Source organism: Felis catus, chromosome B4 (assembly GCF_018350175.1).
Source record: "Felis catus isolate Fca126 chromosome B4, F.catus_Fca126_mat1.0, whole genome shotgun sequence".
NCBI classification, from domain to species: Eukaryota; Metazoa; Chordata; class Mammalia; order Carnivora; family Felidae; genus Felis; species Felis catus.
In genome coordinates, this window is record NC_058374.1 from 90,262,213 (window position 1) to 90,277,504 (window position 15,292).

Here is a 15,292-nt window from a genome sequence, read left to right on the forward strand (position 1 = left end):
GTTGTGTCCTCACAACACCCTCTGTCCCACAGAAAGTTAACAAATTATCCTCTTTCCCTCTGAAAGATTCACTTCTTAATGCAGGGCGTATTCATACCTTTAAACTTAGCATCTGAGTAAATAAATGAGCAACAAGTTAATTCTGCAGCCACCTTTGCTAGGTAAGATACTTTGAAGATTTCATTTGTACAAGGGTGTGCTCCAGCTCCGCAGGAAATAGTGGACACGGACCCTTTCCTTTTAGGGAGGGAAAACAACTTTCCAGAAGCTTGGCAAATGTTTCATGGAAATCCCACTTTTGGTTCTCTTAAGGACTCTTTTCTTGTTCATCACTCCATATGCCTCATAGACCAAATTGCCACATTTTTCTGACGGTTCAACATGTTCTTGGCTACAGAAAGATGAAATCCTGCTACAAATTGAGCCTTGTAGGAACTTAAAAGGAGATGCATCTCATGGGAAACCTGTCCTCCAGCATGCCTTAAGTGAGATGCAGGCATTTGAAGACATCAGACCAAGACACCAAAATGAAATTAACAAGAAGGAGCTCTCAGGGGGGAATCGGGTGCCTCAGATCCAAACGAGCAGTCAATTGAGTCCAATAAGGGTGCTAATGAGCTGTTTTACGTGATTCTGGGGAACTCACCCTGCACCCATAATTTTCTCTCAAGGTATCATTAAAATTAAATGATCCCTTATTTTGGGTATCCATTTACACTGTAATTATTTTGGTCTTTTGTAGTGACTTTCGCGGTTAAATTAGGCAATTCTTCTCCTGCCTGGTAGATAATGTAATGACTTTTTAATCATTTGTTTTTTACCAGCCAAATTGTTTCCATGATCCCATTAGAAATTCTTCTGTAGTGATTCCAATGGATTTATTGAACTACTGGTGACAGCCACATTGATGAACTGCAGGCTGCCTGCTGCTAAATTCAGCTGATGAATATCAAACACCTTCTATTTTCCCGTGAACCCAGAACGAATCTCATAATTTTGATCGGTGGACATATTTCCAGACATTCCCCATAGAAGTCATAAGGAATACCATGTGGTTACAGTAGACTTTTTAAGGATTGTGTTTATTTTTTGTTTTGATTATAAAAGTAATATGTTTTATTACAGAAAATTCAGAAATACATGACAATACAAATACTATAAAAACATCTATAGTTTCACCAATGACTTAAAACCATTTCATAATTGACGGTATTTCCTTATAGATTTTATCTACTTTTGTTTCTATTATGTATCACCTATCTATCCATCTATCTCCAAAATTGGAGCCATAACTTGCATGCAGCTTTTTAATCAAATTTTTTTCATTTAACATTCATGATAAGCATTTTTCCAAGTCACTGATATTCTTTAAAGTTGTTATTTTATTTTATTTTATTTTGTTTTGTTTTATTTTATTTATTTTTTGAAGTAGGCTCCATGCCCAGTGTGGAGCCCAACACAGGACTTGTACTCATGACCTTGAAATCAAGACCTGAGCTAAGATCAAGAATCGAATGCTTAGCAGACTGGGCCACCCAGGTGCTTCTGAATTTGTAATTTTAATGGTTGTATAATATTCTATTATATTTATTTGTCCTCTAAATATTTTCGGAGCTCCTACTAGAAACAAGCATAAAATTTGCTGTAATTTATTTCATTAATTCTTTATTGTTTGAACATTTGGATCCTTTAAAAATATGTCACTTTGTCGGGGCGCCTGGGTGGCTTGGTCGGTTAAGCGGCCGACTTTGGCTCAGGTCATGATCTTACGGTCCGTGAGTTCGAGCCCCGCGTCGGGCTCTGTGCTGACAGTTCAGAGCCTGGAGCCTGTTTCAGATTCTGTGTCTCCCTCTCTCTCTCTGCCCCTCCCCTGTTCATGCTCTGTCTCTCTCTGTCTCAAAAATAAATAAAAACGTTAAAAAAAAATTTAAAAAAAAAATGTCACTTTGTGCCTCTCTGCTCCAAACCCAGCAAAGGCGCCCTATTTTGCTAAGAGTTAAGTCTTTTGAAGCCCTTCATAACTGCCCCAAACTCTTTTCTCTCTGGTTTTTGGCTTCATCTCCTACTCCTCCCCCTGCTCAGGCTGCTCCAGACACACTGGACCCCCTATTGATTCTCTAATTGCCAGACAGGCTTGTGTCCCTGCATCTTCGGACCAGCTGTTCCCTCTGCCAGGAATGCCCACGGACCCACTGTCTAGATATTTCACCTCCTTTAAAACTTTGCTCAATTGTCATCTTCTTATTGAAGCAACCTGTTCCTCTTCAACTTGCTCCCAGCCACTCGTGATCCCCCTCATCTTGCTTCTTCTTTTTCTTTTTTCCACACCATCTATTCTCTCATGTACTATTTTACTTTAGCTATTTACTAAGTTTACTGTCTATTACCTATTTTTTCCACTATAATGTAAATTCCAACAGGGTAAAGATTTTTGTCAATTTTGTGCACTAGAGTATTGCCCCAAATAGTGCTTGGCACATAGTAGGTTCTCCGTAAATATTTGTCAAATGAATGGGCAAATGTTTTGCATTTGGGGCTATATTGAATCTAAATCTTTGACTGAATTTCTTATAATTTTCTGATACTGAGTCAAGGAAGCAAATTTTAAGCCTTGAGATGTACCCTTAAGTGACTTTTTAGAAAAGTTGTCCTGATTACGCTTTTAGAAGCAGACTTTAACTGTCCATCTCATTGCATTAACATATGCATTAAGTATTATTTAAAAATATCTTTGCCAATCTGACTGATGAAAAATGCTGTTCATTTAAAAAATTTACAGTAAAAGTTTTGCAACTATTTGATTACTAGTAAATTTGATGATTTAAAAATTGGTTTATTAGTCATTGACATCTCTTCCTTTGAGGATCACCTGATCACATACCTTATTGATTTTGCTGTTGTGAATATCAGGATTTATTTTCATTCATACTAGGAATAATTTGTGCATAGCAAGACAATATATTTAGAGAAATAAAATAAATAGTCTTGAACCTACCACCCAGCCTAAGAAATAGTACCTCATGGATTCTTTTTTTTTTTTTTTTTTGAGAGCAAGAGAGCGAGCAAGCAGGAGAGGGGCAAAGAGAGAGGGGGGAGAGAGAATTCCAAGCAGGCTCCTCACCCAGTGTGGAGACTGACCCTATCTCACGAACTGTGAGACCACGACCCGAGCAGAAATCAAGAGTTCGTCACTTAACTGACTAAGCCACCCGACGCCCCTGAATTTTTTGATTTAATATTTATTTATTTTTGAGAGAGAGAGAGAGAGAGAGAGAGAATGAGAATGATGGGGGGAGGGGCAGAGAGAGAGGGAGACACAGAATCTGTAGCAGGCTCCAGGCTCTGAACTGTCAGCACAGAGCCCGACACGGGGCTCGAACTCACAAACCATGAGATCATGACCTGAGCCAAAGTCAGATGCCCAAACAACTGAGCCACCCAGGTGCCCCTTCCCTGGATGCTTTTGAAACCCTAATGAGTGCCTCCCAATCCTATTGCTCAGCATCTTCACAAAGAAACCACTGTTTTTTTTATGTGCCCCCAAATGGCATATTATTTAATTTTGTCTCTTTTGAAAATGAAGTCTTACTGTGTATAGTTTTCTGTACTTTAACATCGTGTTTCAAATTCACCAATGTCCAATTTCTGCAGCCAGAGGTCATTTGTTTTTACTGCTGGATAGTGTTCCCTTGTGTGGATATACCACCATTTATTTATCCAGTGTCTTGTCAGTGGGCAGTTGGGTTGTTTCTAACTCTCTGGTATTATAAACAACACTGCTACAAACATCCTTGTTCATGATTCCTGAGGCATTATATGCAAAGTCTCTCTAGGGTATGGAATTGCTGGATCTTAGAGGATGTGTATGTTCAACTCTTCAAGATAATGTGAAACTCCTTTCCTACTTGGCGTGTATCATTGTATATTCCCACTATGAGCAGATGGTCATTCCTGTGGCTTCACATTTTTTCTAACCCTTGTACTGTGTCGGAATGGCTGAAAAGTGATATCCCATTTTGTTTTAAATTTCATTTACCTTTCAAATGATTATTGGGTATTTATCTTTCCTCTTCTCCTTCTTCTCCTCCCCCCCTTCTTCCTCCTCCTCTTTCTCCTTCTTCTTCTTCTTCTTCTTCTTCTTCTTCTTCTTCTTCTTCTTCTTCTCCTCCTCCTCCTCCTCCTCCTCCTCCTCCTCCTCCTCCTTCTTTTAAAAGTCATGACTCTTCAAATGATAGCTGAATGGAGCAAGAGTAGAAGCTGAAACACAGCATATCTGGAGGTTATAAACAGTCCCAGATCCACAAGACAGAAAGGTTTCCAATTCCTTTGGAGTAAACCTTTCTTATGAATGAAGTGCATTCATTGATTTATTCAGTCATTCATTTTCAACCACTGAAGTTCTAGGACCTCTGTTTGACTACTCTTACTGTATTGTGGTCATGAGCTTCTTTCCACTTGGGAAGAAATTACATATCAACCATTTTTGTATGCACTATATTTTGTGTGGTACCCAAAGCAATGTTACTGACTATAATCATAAAGAGTAGAAGATTCTGGAACCAGGTTGCCTGTGTTCAAGTACTGGATTGCACTAACTAGCTGTGTGACTCTGGACATGTCACTTAACATCTTGTGCATTGGATCCCTTATCTAAATAATGGAAATAATAATTGTACAAACCTCATAAAATTTTTGTAAAGATTATGGGGTACCTGAGTGACTCAATTAGTTAAGTGTCTGACTTTGGCTCAGGTCATGATCTCACGGTTTGTGGGTTCGAGCTCTGTGTTGGGCTCCGTGCTTACAGCTCAGAGCCTGGAGCCTGCTTCCGATTCTGTGTCTCCTTCTCTCTCTGCCCCTTCCCCACTCACGTTCTGTCTCTGTCTCTCATGAAAATAAATATTTAAAAAAAGAAAAATAAATTTTTTTTGGTAACGGTTCAAGTAAAGGTTTAACAGCCAGCTCTCTTGATTTGTAGTATTTGCCAATCTCTGAGGGGTAAATACTCCCTCCATGGACAATTAGAAGCCACCAAAGTAGCATCACGGAATATGGAGTTGGGAAGAGATGCACAGTAGCTCACCATAACATAACATTTCCTTTAACACAGATGCACTACATAGAAATAACCTCAGGAATGTAGATAATAATAAGATAATTAGGGAGAGATTCATTTGGAGCATTTGTTAACCTTGTTTTTAAAAATTATTTATTTATTTAATACTGGCTCTGTTTAACAGTTGTTAAACTGTTCATACATTTCCAAAAATTTAACAATTAACATTCTCTCATGAGCCGGTATAAACTGACTCCAGCTTATTTAAATTAATGTACATAAAGAACTTTGAACAAAGCCTGGCACACAGCAAAGGATATATAAGCGTTACCTAGTTTCTACTGCTACTGCTATTATTTGACGAGAAAGCTCTACAAATGCTGAAATTAGGTATTTTTTTAAATTACCCTAGAAAAGCCCTGGCACTAATGTAAAGTCCTCTCCTGTCACCAGAAATGACTAATTACTGTTAGAAGAGACCCACATTTAAGAGCATGGGCACCCAAGAACAGCACTGATTTGGTAGCAAAATGGAGGCGATGGTAGGTTTTCCATCACTTTCTCAGAATGCCTGATGCATTCAAAGCACTTTGGGCTTGGGAGCCAACTGTTAGGAAGAAAGAAAAGGCCTAGAGAGGGGGATGAGGAGGGCAGCATCGAGCCCAAGATCAACATCTTAGGGATCTTGGGTAAGAACCACCAGCTATAGAGGGGCAGAGTTGAAGCTTGGGTCTCTTCATTCCAGTCTGCTGTTCTTCTGATGCATCATGCTCCCTGTTAGTCTTTAGCCGGTAACCTTTTGTTCTCTGCCTGCCATCTCTACCTCTGATTTAAAGCTGAGCAATATTTAAGAAGCAATGTGGAGATCAAGAATTATAAATCACTATAGACACCATCTGAAGGTAACTCACTTAGAGAAGTGCTTTAGCTAGGCAGTTCACACCAGCTCCCTAAATGTCAGATGCTACTTAAATACCTAGAAAATTAATTCATTAGAATGATCCATTTATCCTTTGTTGATGAATTAATTCCAAAAGTTGTAAACGTCTATCTAAACTTTTAAAGTACTTACAATAATTAAAGTGTTTTCTAATACTTCTTTAAATTTTATTTATTTAAAAAAAATTTTTTAGTGTTTATTTATTTTTGACAGAGAGAGAGAGAGAGAGAGAGAGAGAGAGAGAGAGAGAGAATGAGTGGGCAAGGGACAGAGAGAGGGAGACACAGAATCTGAAGCAGGCTCCAGGCTCTGAGCTGTCAGCACAGAGCCTAACGTGAGGCTCGAACTCACAAACCAAGAGATCATGACCTGAACTGAAGTCAGACGCTCAACCGACTGAGCCACCCAGGCACCCCCTCCTTTAAATTTTTTTAATTTTTATTTATTTTTGAGAGACAGAGTGCGAGCGGGGAGGAGCAGAGAGAGAGGGAGGCACAGAATCCGAAGCAGGCTCCAGGCTCTGGGCTGCCAGCACAGAGCCCAATGTGGGACTCGAACCCATCAACTGCAACATCGTGACCTGAGTCAAAGTTGGATGCTTAATCGACTGAGCCACTCAGGCACCCCTCCTAATACTCCTTTAATGTTTAAAGCTAGAATATAACATCAGCTTATTCTGGAATATGTAGGGGAAAAAGAAACAAATTATATAAAACCAACTGATTTACAAGTTAAACTGGAAGTTCTTTGTGTTGTAAGTCATAAGTTTTAGTTTTCCTTGAATTAGCTTCAAACAGAATCACATTAAAAATTCTGAAGAAAAAGCTGTGTAGTAAAGACTCAACTTCAGAGACTTTGATCTGTTCTAGGACTGTGTGCCCCAAAGTGTGCTGTGAAAAATTTTATTCCCCGGGAGATGCCTTAGGGAAAAAAAGTCCTTTGATCAAGTTAGTTTGGGGAATGCTGGAGATTAGCCCCCTCCTGGAGATGCACAATGCATCTAGTGTAGTAAAAGCTCTGAGCAGCGCTGCTCTAAAGACAACTCCCTAATGTGGTGTAACTCTTCATCTCTTAGATTATTTGGCCCCAGCATCTTGTTTCCACGTAAATCATGTTAACATCCCAGGCAATTGGTGTTCTTCAGGAACAATTTTGGAATCTCCACACTGAGATTATCGTTAGCAATAATCAGTTGCTTGTGATCTTCAGCAAACCCTAGCCTCAGTTTCTCCTTCGAACTAATAACCCCCTCCCAGAGATGCTGTGAACCAAAAGTTCCACAGAAAGCTTCTCTAAAGACTTTGGAATGCCACTTCTGTATCTGGCTAAGGTTCGTCACCAGAAAGCCACCTTGTTGGTTCTCCTATTGTTCTGTTACAAGTCTCCACAACGCACCTCCAGAGTGTCATCTTGGAGTGGAACACATGTAGATGTGGACACTGGATAAGGCCAGGAAGCTACAACTTGCTTCAATTTCAACCTGATGGTTTGTTTCAAAGGTCATTTGTTTTTTCTTCTAAAGGTACAGCTGCTGTAGGAACTTCCTTCAGTACATGTGTAGCCACTTATGTTGAGACAAGTTGTCATGGGATAACCTGTGTTCACATGGTCATTTCAAGGGTGGCTGAAATGTGGACCCAGGATGGCCACAACCTTACGGCTCATCTTGGCTTGGTTTTCTGCTGCCTTCTTGGTCTGGGTTGGGTTTAGAAACAAGGTAGTATGTAATCCAAATAAAGAAGCCAGGGCAAAATGTCCAAATGACTAAAAAGCAGAGTGGCTTTAAAACTCCACTAGGACACTTGGAGTTTAGCTCTTGTGACACAAGCCAATAATCCATTAATCAACACGGTGCCCAATAATCCATTAATCAACATGGATTAGGGGCCCACGATTGGCTTTGCTTCTGCTCCTTCCCAGAGACTTTGAGGCTTGAATGCAAACGCAGAGCAAATATTCATCTTTACAAAGTAAAAAATAATTACAAATTAGCTTTGGGTGTTTCCTTGAAGTGAGGCAAGACTAATTTGGGCTTTGCAGGACATTTGTTTTTGGGGTTTCTGGAGAGTGTCATAAGGCTCTTCATTGAATCAAGCTTCCATGGGTGGAGATGAACTTCATTTCTAAAACAAAGCTTTAGATCCCAATTCCAGCAAGGTTTCTGCCTTTCTGTCTTCTAATAAAGAACAGCAGTTATAAGTTGGAAAACCCCAAAATTATCTTTTTGGTTAAAAAAATTGTTCATAAAATTCTGAAAAATATCTTTCCCTTGTGACCTTTAATTGAAAGCTACAAATTCTTTCTTAAGCAGGAACTGAGGTTCAAAGAACTTCACTAGATTGACATATAAAGCAATAAATTTTGTCCTCTTAACTTGCCCCATACTTTCTTCCCCATTTTTGTGTTTGCAGTATTAACACAGGAACAATTCAGTACATGGTCCCTGACTTGACTGGTTCCATGGCGAATGAATCTTCCATTCTCAAGGCTTGGGTTCTGAAGTTGAGAGTGGGACAGGCACAGAAGAGCTTATCTGGCCAGTGCCTGAGGACAGGCAGATGTTTTGCATTTTCTCTAAACTTCCTTGTCCATGGACCTAGGAACTTGCTCCTCGACAGGGCCAGCTGCATGAATGTGTGAACGGTGCAGCTGTACAGGCTCTGCATGGAGAAAGACGCCAGGCTTAATGCCCTGAGGTCACCATGTTGATATTCTTCATGCTTTTTTGAAAAATTTATTTATTTTGAGAGAGAGAGAGAAAGAGAGAACAAGCACGGGAGGGGCAGAGGGAGAAAGAAAGAATCCCAAGCAGGCCCTACGCCTAGCCTGAGCCAAAATCAAGAGTTGGACGCTTAACCAACTGAGCCACCCAGGTGCCCACTTAATGCTTTTTGAACAAGGGGTCCCACATTTTTATTTTGCTCTGGGCCCCTTTAATTATGTAGCTAGTCTCCTCTTGGATTATTGTTGACCAAGGCTCTCTGCTCTCCTCCTGCTCTTCTCTCCCACCTGTGGCCCCAGACCCAGTATCAAGGCTATGCTCAGTGTCATGTTCACTGGAGCAAGAAGCTGATATTGACTTGGTGGTGAGTCAACTTTCAATGGCCCTCTTATGAATTTCATGGATTAGTTATCATCTCAGAGTGGCTTTCTCTCGGTCTGGACTTTCAAGAAATGCCAGGGCATTTCAACAGTTGTGCCAGCCAAGCATGGTTAGGAAGGGAAATGTGTTATTTAGAAAAAGCCCTGCAATGCCAGGGGCGCCTAGGTGGCTCAGTCGGTTAAGCAACTGACTTCAGCTCAGGTCATGATCTCGCGGTTTGTGGGTTTGTGCCCCACATTGGGCTCTGTGCTGACAGCTCAGAGCCTGGAGCCTGTTTCAGATTCTGTGTCCCCACCCTCTCTCTGCCCCTCCCCTGCTCATGCTCTGTCTCTCTCTCTCTCAAAAATAAATAAACATAAAAGAAAAAAGAAAAAGCCCCGCAATGCCAAAGCTTAATAAGAATTATTTTTCATTTGTAATCTCTATATTCTTATTAACAATAAACCAATAAATAGGTGCAAAATCAATTTACAATTGGAGTTTTATATTTGAATTTTAAAAAGTCTTACTGAACACCTGAATACTTTGTTTTATGATGTCAGTTTCCTGTATATTGTTTCTATTTTTTTTATGTTGAGCCATATGGAGGACATTTATTCAGTATGCTTATTAAACTTTTATATTTGCACCACTTGCATAAACTGCCTAAAAATTATGACGACAAAATTCCTGTCTTTGGAGTCCTTTGTTTTCTTTTCTTTCTTTCTTTTTTCTTTTTCTATTTTTTTTTTTTGCCCCAAGAAATTCTTCTGAAAGTCAGTGTTTCCCACTTAACGAATTTATTTATTTTTTAAAGGTTATTTTATTTATTTTGAGAGAGAAAGAGAGAGCATGAGCAAGGGAGGAGCAGAGAGAGAGAGAGAGAAAGAGGGAGAGAGAGAGAGAGAGAGAGAGAGAGAAAATCCTAAGCAGACTCCATGCCGTCAGCACAGAGCCCAATGCAGGGCTTCAACCCATGAACCATCAGATCATGACCTGGTCCGAAACCATGAGTTGGATACTTATTCAATGGAGCCACCCAGACATTCTGCTCATTTAACTAACTTAAAATTTTCTCACCTCATGATATTTCCTTATCTCCCCTTATTTTGGTAGAAATGCTTTTCTTGAACTGTACTAATTGTGATGATATGTGCCTTCTTGAAGAGCGTGGAAAGAATAGTCCTATCTGTTATTGCTCTGTCTATATGACTGAGAACATTGTGTCGTATGTGACCTTCGGACGTCTTTAGGAGAACCCACGGGAGACATTGCTCTCCACTTGCAATCAGGGCTGGTGGAAGGGCTGGCTCGTCTGGGGTGATGCCTAGCACAGCGAGCTAATATTGTGCCGGACAGGGAATGGGATGAGGACAACAATCTAGTTACCAAAACTTTTAGGAGGAGTACTGTACACGATTGAAGGGAATATTTTGAGAAGCCACGTGGGGAGCTGCTAAGAATTTCAAGGAGCATGATCAATGTGCTCCATGAACTTCCCTCTGAGCCTCTTGGCTGGATTTTGCTGGAGAGCTTCTGTTTGCTGGGTGGGGCATGGCATTTTAGGACTGGAGACAAATAGCCTAGGATACTGGATGAGAAGCTGAACCCTGTCAGCAACCCTCCCCACCCCCTTTTAAACCTCTTTAAGCAGCTCCTCTGTAAATATATGTGGAAGAGATATTTGAAAGGCTATTCGCTTGAAGGGACGCCAAAGCAGCTTTCCTACAGACCTACTTACCTGGAGCCAGCCCTAATGTAAGTGCCTTATATAGTTTAACTTCTCCTGAGCAACTAGTTTTTGTGTTTGTGGTCTTTGGGACTCGTAACCAGCCCTGATTTCCTCTTTGAGGTGGCTGGAGCAGGGCTTGGAGCAACACGTGTGGTCTACCTCTCACAAGTGTGTGGGTGTCCCCGTATACCTTTTGTCCTAACCTCATTCCTGGGCCCGTTTTATTGTTTAACCTTTATTTCTTCCTGCCTAATTTTTCCTGCTTATTTTATCTTGCCAAACAGCATACATCTTCTCAGACTGCCTTGACTCCTTACTATTTTAACCTTAAAATTATTGTTTAGAAGTGTTTTACATAAATAATTCTCCTCCTCTTTCCCTTCCTCCTCTTTCTTCTTCCTCTCCCTTCCCCTCTTTTGTGGTTACTTCGTAAGAGTAACAGCAATTATTTTGTATCCCACAATATTGTTCATTGCTTCAAGAGCTGGCCTCTATCGTTGTGATTCTACATAAACAGACAAAGTAACCATGGGGCATATTTTGGATGAAGATTCATAATACATATGATGGGAAAGGGAGGGAGGAAGTGCTCAATTTGCCAAATAGTAAAGGCTCTACTGTTGTGTAAATAAACATGCACACAGGTAAGCAGCAAATGGTATCAACTATATAGGACCTAAAGACACAATAAAATACAAGTGAATCATACTGTACTTCACCAAATAAAGCTGTTATATATGTGTATATTAAAAATAATCCGATATATAATTAGTACCATTCACTTATAACTGATAATCAACACATTATCAGACTAACGTCCTGATCACTGTATTTCCAAATGACTACCAGTCATTTCTACCAAGATGTCCCACACAGGCACATTAAACTCAACGTCTTCAGTACCAAAGTCAACATCTCTGGAAGCCTTCACCGCTGCCTGTACTTGTTTCTCCTTGGTCATTCATATCACTGTTCAGATTCCTCTTTATAAAAAAAAAATGTTTATTCATTTTTGAGAGAGCGAGCATGAGTGGGGTACGGTCAGAGCAAGAGGAAGACACAGGGTATGAAATGGGCCCTGAGAAAAATTGCCACACGGAGGCACAGAGCTCGACGTGGGGCTCGAAGTCACAAACTGTAGTAAGATCATGACCTGAGCCGAAGTTGGATGCTTCATCAACTGAGCCACCCAGGAGCCCCAGATTTTCTCTTTTCTTAAACCCTACATGCAGTCGGCGACCCAGTCCCTTGCTTACGTTTGAAATCCCTCTCGAGGGCAGACTCACGAATTCTAAAGCCATTTCGGATCCAATGTGTTTTCCTCAGTGATGTCTTTGCCTGAGTTCTCCTGTGGGGGCCTGTACTCCAGGGTGCACATAAAACTGTCTTCTGGGTGAGTGGTGAAAGTATTAATATTTTTATCTCTTCCACGTTTCTGCTTTTATAATGCATGCCAGTTATATATGTAAATAAATATAAGCACAGGTAGGACTATGCGCTCAGACATTTCCAATGGAGTGTAGAGTCAAATGGTTTGGAGATGACCAACCTAGGCTATTGTGCTTTGTTACCCTGCCTTCGGTCTAACTTTTCCACCTTTCTATTACTCATTCATGAGGTAAAGGGCTTAGAATAAACTAAGTACTATTAGTGTTAGATATTAGTACTATTTTAGTTTATTTATTTATTTTGAGAGAGACAGAGAGCACGTGTGTGTGTGTGTGTGTGTGTGTGTGTGTGTGTGCGCGTGTGCGCATGCGCGCGCGAGAGAGGGAGAAAGGGAATCCCAAGTAGACCCTGTGCTGTCAGTGGGGAGCCCAGCACGGGTCTCAATCTCACAAACTGTGAGATCATGACCTGATCCAAAATCAAGAGTCGGATGCTTAACTGACTGAGCCACCCAGGTGCCCCTAGCTCTTAGTACTATTATCGTATCCCCAAACTTAACTTTCTGTCGCCATCTTGGATCCTCATCATCAAGCATCTGGATTTTTACTTCAAAGTCTTAAATCAGTTGGTTCTCATATTCAGATCCCTACGGTTAGCTCCCTGGGTCCTGACTGGCTTTGCCAAGTATGTGTGAGCAGAAGCTGGCACACCGGGCCCTGGCTAGTTAGAGAAGAAAGATTGCTGTGGTCTAGGACCACAACGAGATGTGTTCAGTCTGCTTCCAGACTCTCCCTTGATCACTTCCCATAACACGTCATGCCCCTAAACCGCACAAATCGTTATGCCACTGCCCAGGAAAAGAAAACGTGTAGGCTTCAGATTTTCTATAAAATAGAGTCCACATTCCCCTGGAAGGATGAAGAGAATAAAATATGTTGGAAAGCACCTACTTAGGATTTGTGGAGTTTTGTGTTCTACTGTACTTGCTGAGAAAAGGGAAGGAGGAGGAATAGTCTAGTGTTACTTAAGGCTTCCAAGTTAGGTGACATGAATTCAAACGTGCCCCTCTCTAGGGGCGCCTGGGTGGCTCAGTCAGTTGAGCGTCTGACTTCCGCTCAGATCATGATCTTGCAGTTTGTGAGTTCGAGCCCTGCATCCGGCTCTGTGCTGACAGCTCGGAGCGTGGAGCCTGCTTCGGATTCTGTGTCTCCCCCTCTCTCTGCCCCTCCCCTGCTCATGCTCTGTCTCTGTCTCTCAATAGTAAATGTTAAAAAAAATTAAAAACAAAAAACAAACGTGACCCTCTCAAGTGTGATCTTGGGTAAACTGCTTCATATCTCCCTACCTCAGTTTTCTTATCTGTAGAAGGGCATAATGATACCTGCCTCACAGGATTGTAAGATAACACATACAGTGTCCTTGGGAACCAGTAAGGTTTGAAGAAATGGTAGCACTTGTCGTTTGCAACATCCTGACACGTTTAGAAAGTCTTAGAGGGGCGCCTGGGTGGCTCAGTCGGTTAAGCGGCCGACTTCAGCTCAGGTCATGATCTCGTGGTTTGTGAGTTCGAGCCCCGCGTCGGGCTCTGTGCTGACAGCTCAGAGCCTGGAGCCTGTTTCGGATTCTGTGTCTCCCTCTCTCTGACCCTCCCCCATTCATGCTCTGTCTCTCTCTGTGTCAAAAATAAATAAACGTTTAAAAAAAAATTTAGAAAGTCTTAGAAAGTCTCCTACTGAAGGGAAATTTAACACATTCTAGTTAGAGAAGACTTCTTGAAAGAAATGTCAACTGGGGGTGGGAGGGAGGGGAGGGTGGGTGATGGGTATCGAGGAGGGCACCTTTTGGGATGAGCACTGGGTGTTGTATGGAAACCAATTTGACAATAAATTTCATATATTGAAAAAAAAAGAAAGAAATGTCAACTACACGGGAGCTGACATACACAGGAAGGTCGCAGGCAGTGCCCAAGGTGTAATGCGGTGTGGCTAGAGCCAAGGCAGAGAGCTGGGAGGGAGGGGCGCGCCTGGGGAGCAGGGCAGGGTCAGAGATGCGAACATCTTCTCTTTTTCCTGATAACTACAGAGTGTTCACTACCACTCACTGCAACCAACTTTATTTCCGCAAGATAGCACGTGCAAAGACCACTCCATACAACCCTCTGAAAACTAAAGCAGCACCTTTATTTTATACAAACAGTATAAAATGTTTATTACGTAAGAGCTGTGTTTTGTTTACAATATATTATATTGCTTCAAGCCAATGCCAAAAGTCCATACATTATATTCCCTATTTTATTGTGTTTACATATATTATATTGTTAAATGCCACTGCCACAGTGTTCTTTCTTCTCTTTCTTTCGTTCTTTCGTTCTTTCTTTCTTTCTTTCTAGTGAATTCTCTGGAATCATGGTAAGGTCAAAATATATTGTGTTGAGAGTTTACAAACCAAGGGGAATTTTAAAAATGTGACAAATGTCTAAATACCTGACAATAACACTAGAAATGTGGTAACTTCAACACAATTAAGTGCTTCATCCAAACACTGTGATTTATGCCTTTTTGTTCCACGTATCTTCTTCAGTGTTCCCCAGCCCCTTGACACTGTGAATGCATTGCAATTTTGGAAATAATTTGCCAGCTACACAACTGAAAAGACACAGTTTTAACCTGATCCACTGACATAACATCAAATCTGTCCCAAAACACTGAAACAAGAAAATCTATGCCATCACTCTACAGACGTACTTAGAAAACTTAAAAGGAAGAGTAAATATCAGCTCAGTGATTTATAATGAAGCTAATAAAATTCAGGCCAGTTTTCTTAACTGTAATGAACATTATTTGAACATTCAACACATGAAAGGTTAACAAAGGCTATGAACTTGGTGTAACTTAAAACGTTTCAGATGTCGGAGTTCACCAGATGTAATTGGATTCAGGTGGATCCTGCCTCCCCTCGGCCTTTTTAAGTGAAGGCGTGTGCTGCCTGAGCCGGGCGCCTGCTGGCCTCAGGGCATGCATGAGGCTGGCTCCGTACCCTGTAAAATTATTCACAGCTTAAAAGAAAAGAAACTACAAAAACGGGCTCTTCAGA

General features: G+C 41.1%; 1 protein-coding gene across 1 annotated transcript in view; it reads right to left on the bottom strand.

Annotated features, from left to right (window-relative positions):
* Nucleotides 1–14,358: 14,358 nt before the first annotated feature.
* Nucleotides 14,359–15,292, bottom strand: part of WIF1 (WNT inhibitory factor 1) — a 69,736-nt gene continuing 68,802 nt past the window's right edge. The window contains exon 10 of the mRNA XM_003989002.5: nucleotides 14,359–15,236. Coding sequence (XP_003989051.1) covers nucleotides 15,115–15,236 — 122 coding nt within the window. The 3' untranslated portion in view covers nucleotides 14,359–15,114. The remainder of the gene's footprint in view (nucleotides 15,237–15,292) is intronic.